The sequence below is a fragment of the Anopheles bellator genome, chromosome 1 (genome assembly GCF_943735745.2).
Source record: "Anopheles bellator chromosome 1, idAnoBellAS_SP24_06.2, whole genome shotgun sequence".
NCBI lineage: Eukaryota > Metazoa > Arthropoda > Insecta > Diptera > Culicidae > Anopheles > Anopheles bellator.
The window spans coordinates 52162531-52181669 of NC_071285.1; the positions used below are offsets into that span (position 1 = coordinate 52162531).

Sequence of the window (19139 nt, forward strand, 5' to 3'; positions counted from 1 at the left end):
GCACGCGTTTTTTGTGCCACTATGCAGAGTTTCTTAAATCTACATAATTGAAATCAAACTGTTGTTTGATGGTTGTTTAAATATTTGTCGATGAACTGTTGCATCGATGAAGCAATTTGACAGTTGTTTTGACTGGATCATCAAGAAGCAATCGTTCGTAAAAATTGGATCCACACATTCTACGGCACACGATGAAGGAAGAAAGTAAGCAAACCGTGTTCGATCCTTCTCAGAATATTTACGGATTTATCCACGATGTTCAGCTCCGGTAAGACGCCTCACAACATTCGACGTTCCGCGTTCATTCAAAATATCCATTTCCTACAAGCACAGCAAAACATCCGGTTCTCACAAGCTTACCTCAAAGACGTTATCGTTGCTGAAAGAACTAGTGACGAAAGGAAAATGGAACACGGCCGAGGAGCTGCTGGCTCTAATTCGCTCTCAAGGAGTGATCCTTTCCCAGGCCCTGCCGCATGACATTGTGATCGCCAACACCACCCGCCGCGTGATGAAGATTGTGCGCGAAGAGTACGACTCATCGCGCTTGAAGAACGTGGACGATGCGCAAACCATACTCTCCCTCCACAAGCTGGTAACGCAGGATGCAGACTCTGATCGTGGCGATTACTCGAAACCGATGCCAGATCTGAAGGATGCTCTGCTGGATCACTTGTCGGAGATCGAAACGGAGCTGGAAACAACGGCGGATAGCATTTCCACACAGGCAGCGGAACACATTCACTCGGCCGAATTAATTATGACAATCGGGTACTCGCGTGCGGTCGAAAAGTTTCTCAAGAAGGCGGCCGAAACGCGCCCGATCGAGGTGGTAGTGGTGGAGTGTGCCCCGGATTGTCGTGGACAGCAGCTGGCGGCCAATTTGGGACGGGCGAAAATTCAAACGACTCTCATTTCGGACGCTGCCATCTTTGCGATTATGTCCCGCATCAATAAGGTTATCATCGGCACCCACTCCGTGCTAGCGAACGGTGGCTTGCAAGCGGTCTGTGGCACGTACAGTTTGGCTCTGTCGGCAAAGCACTTCTCGGTGCCGGTTATTGTGCTCGCCCCAACGTACAAACTGGCGCCGGTGCATTTGTGTAACTACGAGCAAGGAGATTTCAACATTCTCGGAAACACCGAAGCAATACTGCCCTTCAAATCTCAGACGGCCCGTTTTACGAAGGTTTACAACCCGCTGTTCGATTATGTTCCCCCGGAGCTGGTTACACTATTCATCACGAATAAGTATGCGATGCGGTTAAGGTAGTTAAAACTGTACGTGGAGCTAATAGTAATTCTTTTCAATTTCAGTGGAGCCAATGCTCCGTCGTACATATACCGTCTAATAAGCGAACTTTATCATCCGGACGATAACCAGCTGTAAAAGTAGCTGTCGAAAGCTAGATTATTGGAATGTTTTACATAGGAAACGAAGCTTAATATATAATATGAGTTGTACTAAAACTAAATAATCCGGTGATGTGCTTCCCGCAGTTTTTCAATGAGTATTTTTGCTATCCGCAATATATGATTTTATTATGAAATTTGCCCTTCGCCCAATACTGTCTGACCGTATACTTTCGTCAAACACTGTTTAAATGTCTCGAAATGGCTGCGTACTTTAGCAACCATTGAATGTCAAGCTGAGGGATCAAAACAACAAACAAACGCTGAGCAGAATTTAGTGTAATTTTAGTCATTTCCACTTAAAATACAGTATGAGCTCAAGAAATTCCGCCTTGGCCTCATTGACGGCAACTTATACCGACTCCGAAAATGAGGAGGACCGACGAACGGATGAAGAATCGGAATCCGAAGGGGCCAGCACAGTGTCTCAGGTTTGTACGATAGGGACGAACTCAGAGGACCTCACCGTTAATCGCTTCGCTCTTGCAGGTTCGATCGCGGCAACAAACACCGCTACGTGAAACTTCCGAAAGCTCCGGTACTCCGTCGGCGCAAACCAACAACACTAAATCTGTGGAAGGAACCGGCAGGAGCGATACCGAAACATCAAAGCCGAAGCGCAGGAAAGCGTTGCGATTAGTTAGCTACATCGACGACACGATCGTTTCGGATGATGAAAATAATTCACCAACCCGCCACGAAGCCGAGGTGGTCGACCAATCGGAAGAGGAACCAGCAGCGGAGGAAACACCCACCCCGCAGAAGCCGGACCGGTCGAAACAATACGGATTTAGCTTACCACCGGAACCGAAAGGAAAGTGTCCGCCGGAACTACAGGACAAGATTGCGGCACTGTACGAACGCATGAAAAACTCCACCATGGACACGAACCGTATCATTCAGGAGCGAAAAGAGTTTCGGAATCCGAGTATCTACGAGAAGCTGATCCACTTTTGTGACATCAACGAACTCGGCACCAACTATCCGCCGGAGTTTTTCGATCCCTTCAAGTGGGGCAAAGAGTCGTACTACGAGGAGTTGGCCAAGGCGCAGATGATCGAAATGGAAAAGGTGGAGAAGGCCCGCAAAGAAGCCACCAAAACGGAAATTCAAACCGGCGTAAAGCGGATGGAACCGGAAGAGTCGAAAAAGAGGAAATCCAAATGGGATCAACCGGGTGTGCTGGGGGCAGCGCCCGGCATGCTGGGAGCGGCCGTGCCGGTGACGGTGGTGAACGTTCTGAAACCGGCCGGCATTATTCAGCCAACCCTCACGACGACAGCCACCGGAACGAAGGGGACAGTGATATCTGCGTTCGGGTCGTTACCAAAGAAACCGAAAGTTTAAAGTGGCCACCGCGAAGCTTGATTAGAGTAAAACCAATTGTCTAGTTTGACCGAGAAATACACAAGAAGATGTCCCCCTTTAATGCTCAGTTTTTCGAGAAGTCTGATTTTCTTGGCGTATCGATTGTGGAGCAAGTTCATAGGTGAGTAACCATTTATTATATGATTTTATTTAAAAACAGTTCTTTATTCGATTTATTGTTATATAAAATCCTTCGTACAGGAATTGGTCTACATTAACTCGTGTGTCCTATAGTAAGTTGACGAAATTTATGATGAAGAGAAGGAGAAAAACTAAATCTGTGCTTTCGTTCGTCCTCGAGTCAGTTCTGTACACAGCTCCAAGTTTACGAATTCCGAAATGATGAGCAACTTCAGGCATTTTGCTATATTATTCAGCGATACATTCGTCCTTATTTGTAATCAGAATGAAAAAAAAAAACCATTAAATGTTGCTACACTAAAACTAGGCTATCGTTGCGCAGAAATTAGTCGCAAATTCACTAAAAACGTTATCTGGCTACGAGTAACACCAAAACTAATATTGTTATGCTAATAACAGCTTTTGTAAATAACATTATCAACGAGAAACGCCCGATGCTGTGTTCTAAACATTAAACAGAAGAGCGATTTTTACTGACAGGGAAACAAACTACAAAATGCACTATGCGCAAAATGGGAAACTTTTACTACCTTCAAGAAGCGGCGAATAAATAGTTTGCTTAGCTTACTGTAAAACATGTTAAGAATTAGCTATTACTATAACGCGCCACGGCGTGTGTTGCGTTTGCTGGAATGTGGTACGACCGCGATTGGTAGCGTTCCACAAACCATCGTTTTTGGCAGGTACTTATGAAGCTAACGTCGCCCGGCCTTGTTCAGCTCAGTACAGTAGCATACGGAACACAAGGATTAGGAATAACAAACGTAAAATATGGACAAAGTGAACAAAAAAACAAAACACGATCGTAACTAACAATTAACTTGCCTGAACGATCCCGATTCGAACCAGCCCAAAAGTTGCGAAGAATTTGTTTTTGGCATCATAGCTGTGTCTTGGCTACAACTATCATACCGAGCGGGTGCACTTAGCTTAGCTTACTTTTACTGACCCCATCCGGAGGGCACTTTACACTAACTAGCCTAATATTGCATCTCTCCATGCTACTGAATCTTTAAAAGAGAAAAAAAACCTTAACACGGATCGTTGTATTGTATTGCACATATCCGGCCTAGTGTATTGCGGTGACGGTTTCCCCGCGCGAAGCGGATCTCCCACTTACCGTCTACGTATTGCGTACTGCGTCTAGTATTGCTTCGTTCCCTTAAGTTACTATCGCTTAGCTGTAGGGTAAGAATAGTAAACGAAAAATATTGCCTTTTTTAAATTGCCAAACGAAAACAGGTCAACAGGGCGCGCTGCCGTCGTGTATCACATTCCGTGCACCGTTTCTCTACACTTTTCCGAGCGCAAGTCGATACGGGAGGTAAATCGCGCTTAAAACGTATCAGGAAGAGGAATAAAAGTAGTAATAATCTCAAACAGGAAAGCAAATCTTGAAACCGAAGCTGTGTGTGTCTTAAGCGCCTTCTACCGTAACGAGTATCGATTGGCGGCCGGAAGATGTACAGGGTGCCAGCTATAAACTCAACAACAATAAAAACAAACAGATAAAACACAATCTCATGCATCCGATCGCCATTCACGCGTCCCACGAGAGCCTTACGTTTCTAGGAAGCGAAAATAAATAATAGTATATTGCAGGCGGCCCTTGAACCACGAATTGCACATACGTTCCGCGTTCATTGCACAGTTGCCAGGCGGTGCCGGTCTCTACAGCTACACTTAGTCGCTAGGAAGCCGTTCCGGCGGTCCGCGTGTCGTCCGGCCACCCTCAACCCGGGCGGCCGGGTTCAGCACAGCGGCCCGGCGGGAAGTCGGACTCAATACTTGTGGAGGTACATTAACTCAATCTCGAACGGTGTGCGCCCGCCGTCCGTATCAACGGACGGGACGTAGACAATTTACATTCTTGCTGCTGCTCTCTAATCCTAAAACTCGGCCGACTCTTCTCAATGCACAGCCGCGGCTACGGCGTGATCCGACGACAGGGTGGCCCCGGCCGCTGTGGCCGCCGTCGGTTTGCGAATGTTCTTGAAGAACACCGAGTGCGTCTCGACGCTTTCCGCGCCGGACTCGGAAACATCGTCCAGGTGGGAGTCCAGATCGTCGTCCTCGGAAATGCAGGACGCGTCATCGCTGCCCTCGTCGAACTTGTCGTCATCGTCCGACGAATAAACCCGCACGCTGATCGTGTCGTTGTTGAAGTAGATCCCTTGCTGGGATCGCTGCGGCCCGGACGAGGGTGCTGCGGTCCCCGACGAAAGGGTCACGATCGTGGCGGCTGGTGGCGCAGGTGGTGCCGGTGGTGGAGGTGGTGGTTTACTTTGCGGCTTCATCGTGGCGACGAAGGGTTTTTTCGTGGGGATCGTGGCCGTCGGTGGCGGTGGTGGAGGGGGATTCGGAGGCGGCAACGGTGGTGGTGGTGACCGTGGCCGGGTAACCGTTCTCTCGTGCCGCGAACCGATCGTCGTGCCGCTGGACGCCGAAGATCCTCCGCTTCGGTGCGTATCGGAAGTTCCGACGGGGGTTTGACCGATTCCCTCACCGGAACCAACCCCGTGCGGTGGTTCCTGGACCGCACAGATCTCGTACTTGTTCTCCTCGATGATCGGACCATCCGGTCCAGCGGCATCGGGTGGACTAAAGTTGAACCGTTCGTACACCTTCTTGCCCTTCAGCTTGGATTCGCTCGAATCGGCACTCATGTAGCCACTGTCCTGTTCCTTGGCACTCGATCTCGAGCTGCTCCGCACGATGGTGATGTTGCGTGTCGAAGTCGAAGGCTTCGCCTCAACGTCTTCCGCCACCGGTGGTTGCCGGTGGCGGCGGTGATGATGGTGGTGGTGCCGCAACAACTGCTGCTGCTGTTGGTAGTGCATCCCGCCGTACGCCCCGCTACCGGAAGAGTCATCGATCAGGGATGAAATGCCCTCGTCCTTGTCCACAATGTCCGACGAGTCGGACGTTTTCTCCAGCTCCGAGTCACCGTTCGGTTTGGCCCCGTTAAACTTGGCCGTCGCGATACCGATGAACTTCTTCCACGCGTTCTTCAGGTCCTTCGACTTCTTGACCCGATCACGCAGTCCCATCGCGATCTGCATCCCGTTCGATGACTGGTTCAGCTCGACCCGGAACACCTTCGTCGGCACATCGACCGTGGCGATCGGGATGGGGCCACTGATCTCGTACAGCCCCGTCTTCCCGTCCTCCGAGTGGTCGTCCTTCGACGAGCCGTTGCGATTGGTCGGATAGCTGTAGTTCGTGGACAGTGTCTTCGTCGACAGGACCTCGATCTTGTCGATGTCCTCGATGAACTTTGCCTTGCTCATGGCCACCTGCGTCTGACGGGTGCGCAGATCGTAGATCTTGCTGTCGACCTGCTGGAGGAAGTTCTTACTGTTCAGCTCCCCGAGCGTCAGGTAGCTTCCGCCACCGCCCTGTAGGTCCTGCAGCGTTCCGTCAACAACCCGTGCGTACTCTGACTTCTCGCTGAGGTACAGCCCGTGGTCGGCGGGCCCCTTGTGGACGTGGCTGTAGTTGGGCAGTTTGCCACCCGCCCGAGCCGACTTGCTCGGAGGGCTGCCACTGCTGGCCGTCGTCGTCCGGTCGTTGTCGGAGATGCCGGTGAACTGGGTCGAGTCACTGTCGGCCGTCAGGCTGGTGATCGACTCGTACGCATCGCTCGTGTTGAAGTGCGGCTTCGGGGCCGGACCGGTCGGCGGGTTCGAGAACTTATCGCTGCTACTCCAGCAGGCCAAATTCTTCGGCGATATCCCGTAGTCCTCGACCTTCTTCAGCTGCAACCGTGGGTGATCGTAGAGCGTGCCCGGGGCCATGGTATCCACCTCGGGAGGAATCAGATCCGGTGGCATGAGCTTCGGGACCGGAACGAGCGCATCGACCACGTTGGTGCGTTGCCGGCGCGAGTGTCTCGTCTCCAGCGACAGCAGCTTGCCCGACTTCACGTCCAGCTCGGCGAGGTTACTGAACGAACCGCGCGCCGGTGGCACCTTGGCCGGGTTCTTCGACTCGTAGATCTCCCGCAGACTGCCGAAAGTCGTTTCGTGCTTGAACGAACCGGACGACTTGAGCACAAAGTGGTTGTTCAGGTCGGCCGGCAGTGACGTGAGGCTGGATTCGATCCCCGGTGGGCCCGAGCGCCCCGTACGATCACCGCCCTCCCAGACGTTGCTGCGATGGCGACTGACGGCGGCCCCATGCCCACCAGCAGCCGTCTTTTTCGGCTTCCGGTCGAGCGTGTCCGGCTCGAACTGGTCACTGTCCGTCGAGAGCTCGCAGTCGTCCGGGCTGTGCTCCACCTCGATCGTGATGCTGCCCTGAAACGGCGTGTCGCACTTGATCTTCGGCACCTTGGTCGATGCGGCCTGCGGAACGTCCTCATACTCGTCCGACCGGATACTGACCGTTTCGCGTTCCGTCTTGATCGTGTCAGTATCCTTCCTAAACCCCTCCACCCGATCGTACACCGCGTTCCGTATCTCGACCTCCTCCTCGAGCGGCAGGGCCGTGCTGAGCGATGGCGACGGTTGCGACCCCAGATCGCTACTGTTCGTCGTGGACGCCGTGTGGAAGCTGCCCGGCGTCTTCGAGGTGACCCGCTCCAGGCTGTCCGTCTCGTAGTCCACGATCAGGTAGTGGGGCGACTTGCGCGAGTAGATCGGCGAGTCCGGCTGGTACCGCGGCAGCGACCCCTTCCCCGACCGGTTCCCGAGCGTGTTGCTGCCCTCCTGGTCCGAGTTTAAAAAATCGTGAAAGAACTTCTCGTTCCGGTACCGCTCGTGCCGATCGATGCTGCTGAACCGGCTGTCGGACGAGTCCGCCTGGTGGTGGTAGTCCACCACCGGCTCCACCACCGGCCCCATCGCGTGCCGTTCCGTCCACGAGCGGATCTTGCGCTGGTCCATCGCTAGCGCCTCGTACACCATGTCCGGCATCTGGCTGATGTTGCGCATCCGCATCATGCTCGGCTTCACGTTCGCGTACTGGTCCACCACTTCCTGGTGGTGCCGTCGGCCGGACATTGCTGCGCCCAGGCTTCCGGTGTGCGATCCACCCGACTTCCGGCCCGGCTTGTGGTGGTGGTGCACCGAGTGTACCGTGGCCAGTGCCTTGTGCGGCATCAACGGGGACGCCTCGAACTGGGGGTTGTTGTAGATCTCGGTGCCGGCCAGCCCATACAGATCGCGCTTATCGTACACCTTGTTCGTGTCCAGATTGGCCACCGAGTTGTTGGTGTTCCGCATGTACAGATCCTGCTTGGTCGGTGCCGGCCGGCTCGGTCCTTCCTCGTAGATGAAGCTGGCGTTCTTCATCAACGCCCCAACTCCGACGTCATCCGGTTGCGACGGACCCAATCTAGCCAACTTGCTGGACCCCACGTCCGCCTTCAGGCTGTGCGATACGATCTTGGGTGCGGAGCTGTGGTCCGAGCGGATCGATTTGCTCGTCGACGGCACTCGGCCCACCGACGAGCCGCGTTCCTTCACGCTGTTCGCCACGATCGTCTCGTTGTCCGAAGTGGACGAAGTGTCACTCGGTAAACTCCCGCCATTTTTCGACGGTCGGCCACCGTGCTTCGGGTGCTTCTTGATGTCCGGCCGTATCGGCAGCGATTCGGGAGCCGCCCGTTCATCGAGCTGCTGGTCACCGGTGAAGGCCGCGTTGGTGTGTCCACCGGTAGCTCCACCGGTTGGCCCATCACCTTCATCGTTCGCCGGGGAGTCACACCCGGCGGCACCACTATCGTCGGCGGCCAGAAGGTTCGACTTGCTGTCGTAACAATCGTCCTCACCACCGTGGTGCTCGTGCGTCGATGACACGTCCTCGAGCCACTTCCGGATGCTGTTCTGCTTGTCACCACAGTTACGACAGTTGCTCGACGGCACCAGGACCGAGTCCGTGCCGGCCGTGGTCGGTTTCTTCTCGCAGCCCGGACAGCCCGAGCAGGCGCTCTTCCGTGAACTGTCCTTCCGCGAGCTGATCAGACTCGATCGGCGGCTAGCCGGACCCGTCTGGACGGCCGCGTACGTCTCCGATCCAGCCGCGTGTTGCTGCTCCTCCGGAATAATGTTCAGCGATGGCTGGAAGCGCTTCGAGGACATCTTGTACTTGGCGATCGTGATCACCTCGCGGATCTTGTTCAGGAACTCGATCGCCGCCGGTGGTGGTGCCTGCGGGAGACAGAAGATGGGTGTGAGGATGGGTTAGTGAATTAGTCGCGGCGATGGCCGGCATCAGTGGCCACGTACCACCAGCAGGTGCGGCTCGAAGTAGGCCGGGTTGAAGTACAGCTTCCGGCGCATCGTCCCGTTAACGATAGACTTCATACTTTCGAGCTTTTCTTCGTTGTTCAGTTCTTCGACAATGGATACATTTTCCTCGGGCAGGCACTCCGTATCCTGGCCACCAGAGTTCAGCGGGTCTTGCTGGAACTGGTGGTGTTGCTGCTGCTGGTGGAGGCGGTGGTGGTGCAGGAGAACCGACTGATGCTGCTGCTGTTGCTGCTGTTGCTGTTGAAGGCGAAGTTCGCCATCCAGTTCGGTACGCCCGGAGAAGTTTTTTGGCTGATGCTTGCCACCCTGCATCTGAGTGGAAGGACAAAATGGATCCAGTTCAGAGACCGGTCAGAGGACCCCGCGACCCCGTAACCTACCTGCTTCTCCATGTCGGTCGTAATGTCATCCTCGAACTCCGACACCGAGTTGGAGTTGTCGCTGATGAAACCCGAATTGTCGCTCAGATTCGGGAAGTGCTTCAGCAGCGGGTTGCTCTTGACGATGCCGATCTCCTCCGCGTGCAGTCCCACGTTCGTCAGACCCCGGTGGGGCCCTCCCGGTCCACCACCCGGTCCACTCTGCCGCTGGCTACCGCCGAGTGCGTTCCGCCCGATGAAGCTGGCCCGGGCTTGACCACCAAACGGACTTACCGTCGTACCCATGCCGACCCCAAACGTTACCTGGTCATTCTGCTGGTACGTGGAGTAGTCGTTCTTCATCCCATGGTCCGGATCATCCTCCGAGCCCGATCTATTCTTGCGTTTCTTCACGTGGATGTAGAGAAAAACCGACGCGATGTAGATCAGGCCCAGACAGAGGCTGCACACGGCGATCACGACGTACTCCTTGGTGGACAAACCGGACGGCTGCTCGACGTGCGTCTCCGACGAGAACGTTACCTCCGTGACATCTGCGGGGCGAGAGATTATCGAGTTCAGGAATGTCGGTTCGGTTTGGTTCCGTTTGCGAATTAAGAGATTGCTTTCCAATTTTGTAACGCTCAATGCCTGATCTTCAGGAGCATCAACACACGTCGCTTATGTCACCGTCGGCTTCAGTGAACCGTTTAACGAAATGCACCTTTTAATGGGCTTTCGTGGTGCGAGACGATCGAGCTTATTAATAGTCAATGGGTCTGCCCGGCTCACGGTGGGAGCGGTCACAGTGAAAAGTATCCCTTTCGAAAGGCACCGCACAGGTTTGATCACTCGGGCGTTTGCATAGGCCGTATTAAGAGGTGAGAGGGGTTGTTTTACCGATCACTAGTGCGAAGACGACTCATCAGATCAGGCACCCCACAACAAAGGGCAAATCCATTGCGTCATCTCCGCTCGCACCCACAGCAACGCTGGCAACTCCGCGGACACCGGAACCGCAGCGGTGTCCGACCGATTATCACGAAGGTGGCGATTGCATAGCTCCTGATAACGCGGCACCATCCGGCGGGGGCCGTTATCACACCCAGCGGGCGCGGGCTCGAAAAGAGAAAGCCCCCGGAGCCCGGCCATTACGCGGCGGCCAGCCACGGAACGGCCGTCTCGCTCGCCCCCCGCCGAAAATGGCTGAGGTTGGATAATATTCATAATTGTGTGATAATACTGCGTCGTTACTCGGAAGTGGCGAACGGTGTGGAAAACTCACTTTCACTGACCGGGGCGCGGTCCGACCCGGGCGAACGGACGTCCGGATGACACATTGGTTTTCCTCGAGGCCATCGCCGGACTTCTGCTGAATAGGATGAGGTCGAGCTGGTGGTTGTTCGCATCGTAAACATCTAGAGGGAACGGCCCAGCCGGTCTGCGCTGTCTGCGCGAATGGACCCGTTTTACGGTGGCGTGATTTACGAGCACCGGTGGCACCTGCGGAGCCCAAGTCCTCCCTGGGCGGCGCTCACACAATTAGCATAATCGCTGACTTAAAGTGATCCCATTTGAAGACGGCGCCCGGATCGGCCACCGAAAGAGGACCACGAGGGTATGAATTATGACACCCGAAGAGACACCCGGCCCCGGGCGGTTTGTGACACTCTTGCTGCCCGTGCCGGTCGCAGGTTGTGAAAGCGAAAGCTCCACTTCGGGAGATTGTTCTTTGGTCGAGCATAAATATGTTGCTCCGGTTACGCGTTAAAAAATATTTACACTTGGCCCCCTGATGGGAACTGATCGTGGGGCCCTAAGTGGGTGAGATTTGTTTGGAAGAAAGGTGAGTGCGGTATTCAAAACACAAAATAGGAAGCGAAGGAGCTTAGACAAATGTTTCCTCCCGATCGGGCGGACCGTTCCGTCATTGCATCATCCGGCTTGGGTCGGTTTTGTTTTTTCTCCCCAAACCGAAATGACTCTCTTTCACCGCAACAACACAATCTAGGCGTATAATGTGAAGTAATACATTCCGCTGATGGCTCTTTTACGATAGCGAAACCACAAACGATCAAACCGCGCGATCCGCCCCATTGAGGGTCGGGTTTCGCGAAAAACAAGAGGAAAAATGCAAACCTAAAGAGCCGGTCCCGGTCCCGGTGTCCATAAACCATTTTTACTATCGCTAGACGGTTCCTCGACATGGGTTAATATTAATGTGCCACGGCCGGGCTGCCATTGCCCAGGGCTCAGGGGAGCTGGGAAAACGATCTGAACATTGACGACAGGGACGGAGGACCGCGTTTGGACCATTTAGAGTTCCTGTTTTTCTACTTGTTTCTAGTTTGATTGAGGTTGGGGCTCCAATTATATGCTGGATTTCCCACACAAGTCCGTCGATAGTTTGTCTACAATCCAATTGCCTTATGATTGGTACTAATTTTGCATAACACGAGGGTTCAATTCTACATTAAATTATCCAAATATTTGTTTTAAGAATGTTTTTCAAATTGAATAGAAAGGTTCAAGAATCTTAGGAAACATCTGTTTAGGTTAATTGTAACAAGAAGCTACTCCGTACAGTTTAACCTATGCTCAATAATTTATAAAAAAATGATTTTGAAATGCAAACATTAATTATTAGTAGGAAACTAAAAGCTTCTTTTTATCCTAATCCCAACATTGTTTAACAGTTAAAAATACGGCCAGGATGTAAACTATAAATTCTTAGCCTAGGCCTACGTAAAATTATTTATGAAAAAATTAGAATATATAAGATTCGATAGCAAAACGAAATGAATTTCATTTATTGCAAACCAAAAACTTTTTCCGCAACCCAATCCGCTTGCAAGAACAATCGTCCCAAGACATGGGAACTGTAGTTCGATGTCGGCACTCCCTACGGTACTAAACCGATCCGGTTTGTATCGTTTTGTAACACTCAAAATCTCATCCAGTAAACCAATAAATCGATCCCATAAAAACCGAATTAACATTTAGAATCATGCGGCAATCGGGCAAATGAGGCGTTTTCCCGCCAACGGAATGTGGTTTACGGTTCGATCAATCGGTGGGCCCAACATTGTACGTTAATTTCGGGTTGGTTAACAAATCAGGAACTACCAATTAGAAAGCGAGCATCAGAAGGCAGATCAGATTGCATCCCGTTCCCAACGAAGGCACAATCTGGTAGCTATAAATCCCGCTGCAGCCCGGTTGCGCCGGGACGATTGTGTAACACAACCATCGATGCTACTGCTCCGCTATTGCCCCAAATATAATTAATTACAAGACAACGGATTGATCGTTCACCATTGGCCCGGTCCCGGGGGCCAGTGTGTACGGTATGAGAACGAAATATTTATGAATGTCTCAATCGACCGTACCCTTTCGGAAGTGTGCTCCGGTTCCGTTGACGTTCCGAAAAAAGGGATCGAGCATAATTGGCTGTGATTTTTTATTCTCTCTGGCGGGGCCGGATCGGCTGTAACATTCTTGTCCCGCCGAGCAGCCGAGCAGCCGAGCTGATCCGGATTTCTTGTTATACGAGGCGCTGAACTGGAATTTATAACGATCGTTCAGTAACGATCGTGCCCATTAAAACCAGTTCAGCATAAGTTAAGTTTATGATGGCCGAAGGAACCGCCTAATGATCGGCAGCCACCGGTCGTGTTTTTAAATGTCAGGGATGAACGGTTCGATGCGAATGGGATAGCATCTTACGGTGCGCGGTGTCTAACAGGTGGGTTCCACTGCAGCGAGCACAGCAGACAGGTGCTTCACACCTTCAGCGGAGGACGCTAAATTCTTGAACGGTTGTCAAACTTATCCTCCATCGAGTTGGCGCAACAAGCCATCGTTAAGAATCGGGAGAAATTGCAGCCAATAACATTAAGTTACGATTCTCATTTATTGCTCCCAGTTTCGAGAGGCAATGCATTTTATTTATCACGATGCAAGCATAATTAGCATGGAATTTGTCAGCCAAATGGCACTAGCTGCTAGGCACAGGCCCACCAGCAAGATCGCGATGCAGATCGTTCGCACCGACATGCGAGATGCGGCACGGCCAGAGTTCATTCTTTAAGTTTTCTGCATCACCTTTTTTCCGATTCGATTCACAGCCGGTAATCCCAAGCATAAACCGATGTTCATTTCCTTTCGGCCAATTGTTACCATTTCGGTTGAATGTCATCGCAGCCAAACAGGCGTGAAGAAAATGGACTAATTTGCGGGTTTCGGGGTCCACTCGCTGTTGATCGCCCCAGGCCAAAAAGGAAGCACATAAAATGCGCCGCACTGCGCGAGTGATCGATTGTTTAGCTTCGTCACGGTCAGCATGAATTTTGGGCCCATTCGGCGGATGAGGCCCTACTACAAACGGTAGCCAAACAGGCGCGGTTGCCCGAGCCCTGAGTGGAAACGGGTGAGAACGAGCGAAACGAATTATCCCGATCGAGTAAGACGTCTCATAAAGTCACCCCAAATGGGACAATAAAGCAAACGAATGACCGCGGCCGCGGGTTCGTGTCTTGCCGCCGCGCGCTAGTCTCTCGACCGAAAGCGATAAAAACGGAAACGGTTTGAATGAAGCCTGGGCGGTGGCCGTTTGTCGGGTGGCCACTTTGTCACGAATAGAGGCGCTAGTCCCTGGTGTACCTCCTCTTTCCTTCCTCTGAGACCCTGGACCCCTCTCCACACGGGGCACAATTGTTCGATTAATGCGCCAAACGCACCAAACGGCCCACCATGTTGTGGTGGATTTGTGTAAACGATCTGCCATAATTTTGTCGTCCCCAGTCCGTATGCTGAGGCCGTGGGAGCAGACTGTCCCCACTGGCTGCCGGGGATGCCATACGAGGAAGAGAGAAAATGATTTCTTCCCGGGTGGAACGTTCCTCCCCGGTGGGACTCATAATTTATCCGTCCACCGTGTTCGGCCGCACTGGTCGGCTGTGGCGATGGTCTTTTGCGTTTGCAGCGTTTTGTCATCGTGAACACTTTATGGGGCGACAAATAGGACAATTACTCCCTAGGACCCCATTGTGGTACAGCCTCCGGGGCTTACCGGGTTTCACTGCGAGCATATGTTGTGGATTCTTTTTCTATGTTGCATTTTATTTATGGGTCGCCAGAGTCGCGACCGGGTCCATTGCTGAACGTGGAAGTGAAATTCGTTGGAGTAAAAACCCTCGGCACGTTAATTATCCGTTGGCCCATTTGGGCTACTCCTTTTCCCGGTGACCATCGAAAGGAATAAAATTCGAGCATAAATAGCTCATCTCTGCAAGGAAGGCAAATTAATAGAAAACTCCACACACGCAGCCCGTGCGAGTTCTTTTCCCTTTCCTCGTGCGTTTGCTCATAATTACGACGCCCTTTCTCCCTTAATTGGGGTTCACGTTTTGTTTCGCTTTCATTTCGTGGCCGCGCTCGGCCACCTCCGCTAAGTAGCATGCGCGCATCTTTCAGACTCATTTGGCATAGCCCGGGCATGCATATATTCATTTGGCACCATCAGGGGCGCGAGTGCGCCGGTGGTTAACCACAAAACATTGATCATTCGTCTTAAAGATCACCTTCGCCGGCACCCGGTTTCCAGTGCCCCCGGTGAACCCCGGGTCTCTGTGTCTCTTTCGTGCTGATTTGCATACAATGTTACCGGGCGAGGTTCCGCCGGTCACGACGAAGCCGAAGCCTCAGAAGCCGAGAAGGTGAACCGCAAGTCCGCACCAGCGAGAGAGAGGGGACCAAAGTAAATATATCAATTACACGACTCAGTGAGCTCCGAGCATTCGTCCGATGAACTTTTATGAATGATTATTATGCCGCGCCGGGTTTTGTTTGGGTTACCGTCCGTCCATCCGTCCGTCCGTCCGCGGGTGTGGGACTGTGCGGCCACTGTGCTGTTAACGTCTTCTTTGACGGCAGGAAGTGATTATCACGAGGTGTTCGGAGGTCTGCTCTTGAGTCGCGGCTCGGGGCAGCGGATGACTCGAGCTTTCGCTTTCAATTTGCTTGGCCTGACGGGGTTGCAAGTCACCTGGCTGGCTGGCTACCGAATGGGTGAGCGACAAGTACCTGGACAGTACTTGACCACGGGGGCTATTTATTGTCAACATCTTGACTCCTGACTACTGATTTGTTATAGCAACAAGCAGCTGAATGTTGCTGATTCGAATCTCCAAGGAGCTCAAGGGTGCGCAGAGATATTCCATTAATGTGAGAATCCTATTCAAGGTACAAATGTCACTCGCCATTTTGGGCAACATAATATGGTCATTTTAACAACATAATGACCGACAATGCAATAGTTGGGGTCTCGTTTGATAAATCTAATCCGAGACACGTGAATATTTACTTTCTGCTTTCAAATGTTTAATAATCGTAATTCTAACCAATTTTAGTTTCAATTTGATTAATAACTGTTTTACTGTTTAAAAAATACAACAAATAGGATGGCGTACAAGTCTTGAAATGTGAGAGTCGCGATCATTTCGATTGGCATAAACAGTTCACCTTATAAACCGTGTTCAGGCTTGACGATCTTCTAGTTGAGGGCACCGAAAAAAAAAAAACTGTGACTCCGAGCGTAACAGTGTGGCAATTATGCAACGGAGTGTGGTGCAATTAAGAGGAGTGAAGCAAAACATTCGCCACCGTAAATCATCATCAGCTGGTCAGAAAAACCGAAAACAAAGAGAGTAGGAAACCCAACAGAGCTGAAGATGCAAAATAAAGCAACATAAAAATAAACAAACACTTACTGTTGACGTATTTTATGGGTGTCCCGACGACGCGGAAAGCGATGCACGGTGTAAAGATGTTTTGATTCGGCATCTGCATGTCATCTGTGGAGGAAAAAGAAAGGTAAACGATGAGCGTCAGCGCAACAGAAAGCACACCTCAGGCGAAATCTGATCCCGGGCCGAGAAGGGATCGAGTTGGGGCGTAAAGTGAATTTATTGCTACAACTGCCCAACGCCGTCGGTGTTTTATTAATTGAGGCTACAGAGTGCGTCGGTCGATATGATCAAGTTCAACCACTGTGTCTGTGGCCTTTGCCACAGTCGACAGAACATTCTATCAACCGGTGCTGCTGTTGCTGCTGTCCGAGAGAAAGGTGTAATAAAACGATCATCCTTGGCTGCGTGGTACCAGAAGCAGATTTTTGGCCGACGATAGAACGCATAAATAATCATTTCCAGCGGCCGTCGTCCGTCGTCCGCCATAAATCGCACTAATGCGCAGAGGGTGGATACAGTGCAAATTGAAAACCACCGTACCAATGGGGAACTGTTGCACGGAACGGGGTGCAGAAATCGGGAGCAACAACTGCGCTGCTCAGCCGCGGGAACGGGAACTGACCCGGACAAATGAAACTGCAACCGGCACGATCACGATTCGTGCACTCGCTCGCTGATCGGTGGTGAGCAGTGCAAATAATAAATCATAATTCGCCACCACGCTCGGCCAGCCATGCTGGGCGTCCTAGGAATCCTCGGCCCTAGCACATCCGACGCGAACCTGACGAGCGGCGGCAAAATCACGAAGACGTACACGATGCGATAATAAATGGAGCAGAATTAATATCCTCCTAACTAGGGGAGTAATTTTGTTTTATTGTTAATGCGACCGTGTGCCGGCGTGCATGTGTGTGCATGTGTGTGGCAAGCCCAGGCGATATTGAGCCCCCAGGGGCGGTTAAAGATAGAGTCGAATGGCCAACGATGGTCGATGCCATTGCAGGAGCCATAAAATACTCGCGACCACGGACCAATAGGAACGGGGTTGGGCAATGAGTTGTGCAGCGAAACCGAAGAAAAAACCCAGCAACACTCACAAAACACAGATCGGATCGCCAGGATCGCCCCAAGGAGTCGCCTACGATCGCGGACAAAAAGAGCAGCATCATCAAACGAACATATGATGCTTCATTTACATACACCGTTTATGCTGGGTCCTCCGGAGCCGGCACCTAGGCGCTATAAAACATAGACCGGGATCTCGTCTCCCGAAGGTGGCGTCCGGGACGGAGGGCCACCAGGAAGATACGGCCCGTGAGTGTGCGATATCGCGTTCGCGGGCATCGTAAATAACTTACTCGCTGATTACAAAATATCATTCGCTGCCATTCGTTTTTATCGCACTCTATTTGTCGCAGTGCAATTGCGAGTGCGCCCGCGGGTGGAAACAGGCCTGGATGGGGGAGGGTGGCTTTTCCAGCGATGGAGACGGAACCATTAAAGCGGGTCACCCGGTACTGCGGGCACTTTATGGGACGTGGGATGTAAAGTGATAAAACCCAAACAACTCATCGATCTTCGGCGTAGACGGTTGGAGGCTTAGGTCCGTAGCACCGGCCCGATTGAATCGACACCGTCCACAGCTAGATTGGGGTCACTCCGGACAGGTACATCTTTAACGTTTGACTGGTTGTGTTGCCTTGTTCCAATTCTTCATAGAGCTACAATTTTCTCAACTACATTTTAGGATAATTTACAACTAAACTAGCTTCAAGCATCGCCAGACAGCTGCCAGTTCAATTGTATTGCATAAAAAAGCCACAAAACGGAGAACTGTTCCGAAGCTATCACCTGCCACGATCTAGTTCTTTATCGGCTAACAAGACGAAGATGGACTGCGTGCTGTTGAGCTATTGATCAGTAATTGGTTGACCATTTCCGGCGCACTGTAAGGAAGCCCGTCAACAAAAAACGGGCGATCACCCGTTGCTATTGAGGCAGTGAGGTCCATAACTCATGTTGCCCACAAGCCGGTTGCGATGTAATCTCTCGTCCGGTAGATGATGACGCACTCCGCAGGGTGATGGTTTCCTTTTTGCAGAAGCCGAGGTCGTCGCTAGTGTGACCTCCCGGAGAGTGCCGTAATGGTCTATTTACGGCCCTAATGTGCCCCGGCCCTCCGGCCCAGAATCTCCCCAGAATCGGACTATCGGTGACCGCGATCCAACGGCCCATCGCGACGGCTAATCATCTGCTGGCGATCACTGACGCACACTGGCCGCTGAAACTTTTGGGCCCAATTCGTTCCAGATCGCCACCAGATGGGGGTCACCGCACCGTACAGAGAGAGAGAGAGAGCCGGCACGGGTATGGCACGTGGTGGGCGGAATGGCGCGAAGAAGAACACGGCGGAAAGCCTCATAAATAAATAGGAACACTATAAACTCTTCAGCACCTCTTCCGCGGACCTCCACGGGGGTCAAAGGAGAGTGTGGAGGGCTTGTCAAAGCCGCCGGTCGCTCTAAAGCCAACAAACTAATGAATTTATGAGCTCCCAAATAAGCGAGCACTTTGGGCGCACGGGAGAGAGCTAAGGCACCGCCGAAGAACGTAAACCTGCGACCTGCAGGGGGGGATGGTGCGGACTCCAGAAAGGAGTGATTCATCATAAATTTATCGCGCTTCTTTCCGCGCCACGCTCGGCCGAGTCCGCCGGGAAGGCTGGTGTTGTGAAGATAAAAATTTGACACGATACCTTCCGAGGGGTTCGCAGGGGTTGCGGACGGCCCTTCGCGGGGCGTAGCAAAACACGGCCAACAACAAGGGGTACACAGCCCGTGGGGAAGTGGAAAATC

The 19139-nt window shown here is 52.2% G+C and overlaps 3 protein-coding genes across 3 annotated transcripts in view; 2 read left to right on the forward strand and 1 right to left on the reverse strand.

Annotated features, from left to right (window-relative positions):
• The first annotated feature begins 169 nt into the window (after positions 1-169).
• Positions 170-1452, forward strand: LOC131216295 (translation initiation factor eIF-2B subunit beta). The gene is made up of 3 exons (XM_058210748.1): positions 170-268; positions 334-1251; positions 1318-1452. The coding sequence occupies exons 1-3, from the start codon at positions 192-194 to the stop codon at positions 1388-1390; spliced, it is 1068 nt and encodes a 355-aa protein (XP_058066731.1). The 5' UTR covers positions 170-191; the 3' UTR covers positions 1391-1452.
• A 210-nt stretch (positions 1453-1662) lies between these two features.
• LOC131216275 (SAP30-binding protein) lies at positions 1663-2830 on the forward strand. The gene is made up of 2 exons (XM_058210725.1): positions 1663-1844; positions 1903-2830. The coding sequence occupies exons 1-2, from the start codon at positions 1725-1727 to the stop codon at positions 2758-2760; spliced, it is 978 nt and encodes a 325-aa protein (XP_058066708.1). The 5' UTR covers positions 1663-1724; the 3' UTR covers positions 2761-2830.
• Positions 2831-4832: 2002 nt separating this feature from the next.
• The window catches only part of LOC131215820 (uncharacterized), a 35341-nt gene continuing 21034 nt past the window's right edge, over positions 4833-19139 (reverse strand). Inside the window, exons 6-9 of the mRNA XM_058210216.1 lie at positions 16306-16389; positions 9557-10089; positions 9153-9488; positions 4833-9074 (exon numbers count right to left, since the gene is read on the reverse strand). Coding sequence (XP_058066199.1) covers positions 4833-9074; positions 9153-9488; positions 9557-10089; positions 16306-16389 — 5195 coding nt within the window. The remainder of the gene's footprint in view (positions 9075-9152; positions 9489-9556; positions 10090-16305; positions 16390-19139) is intronic.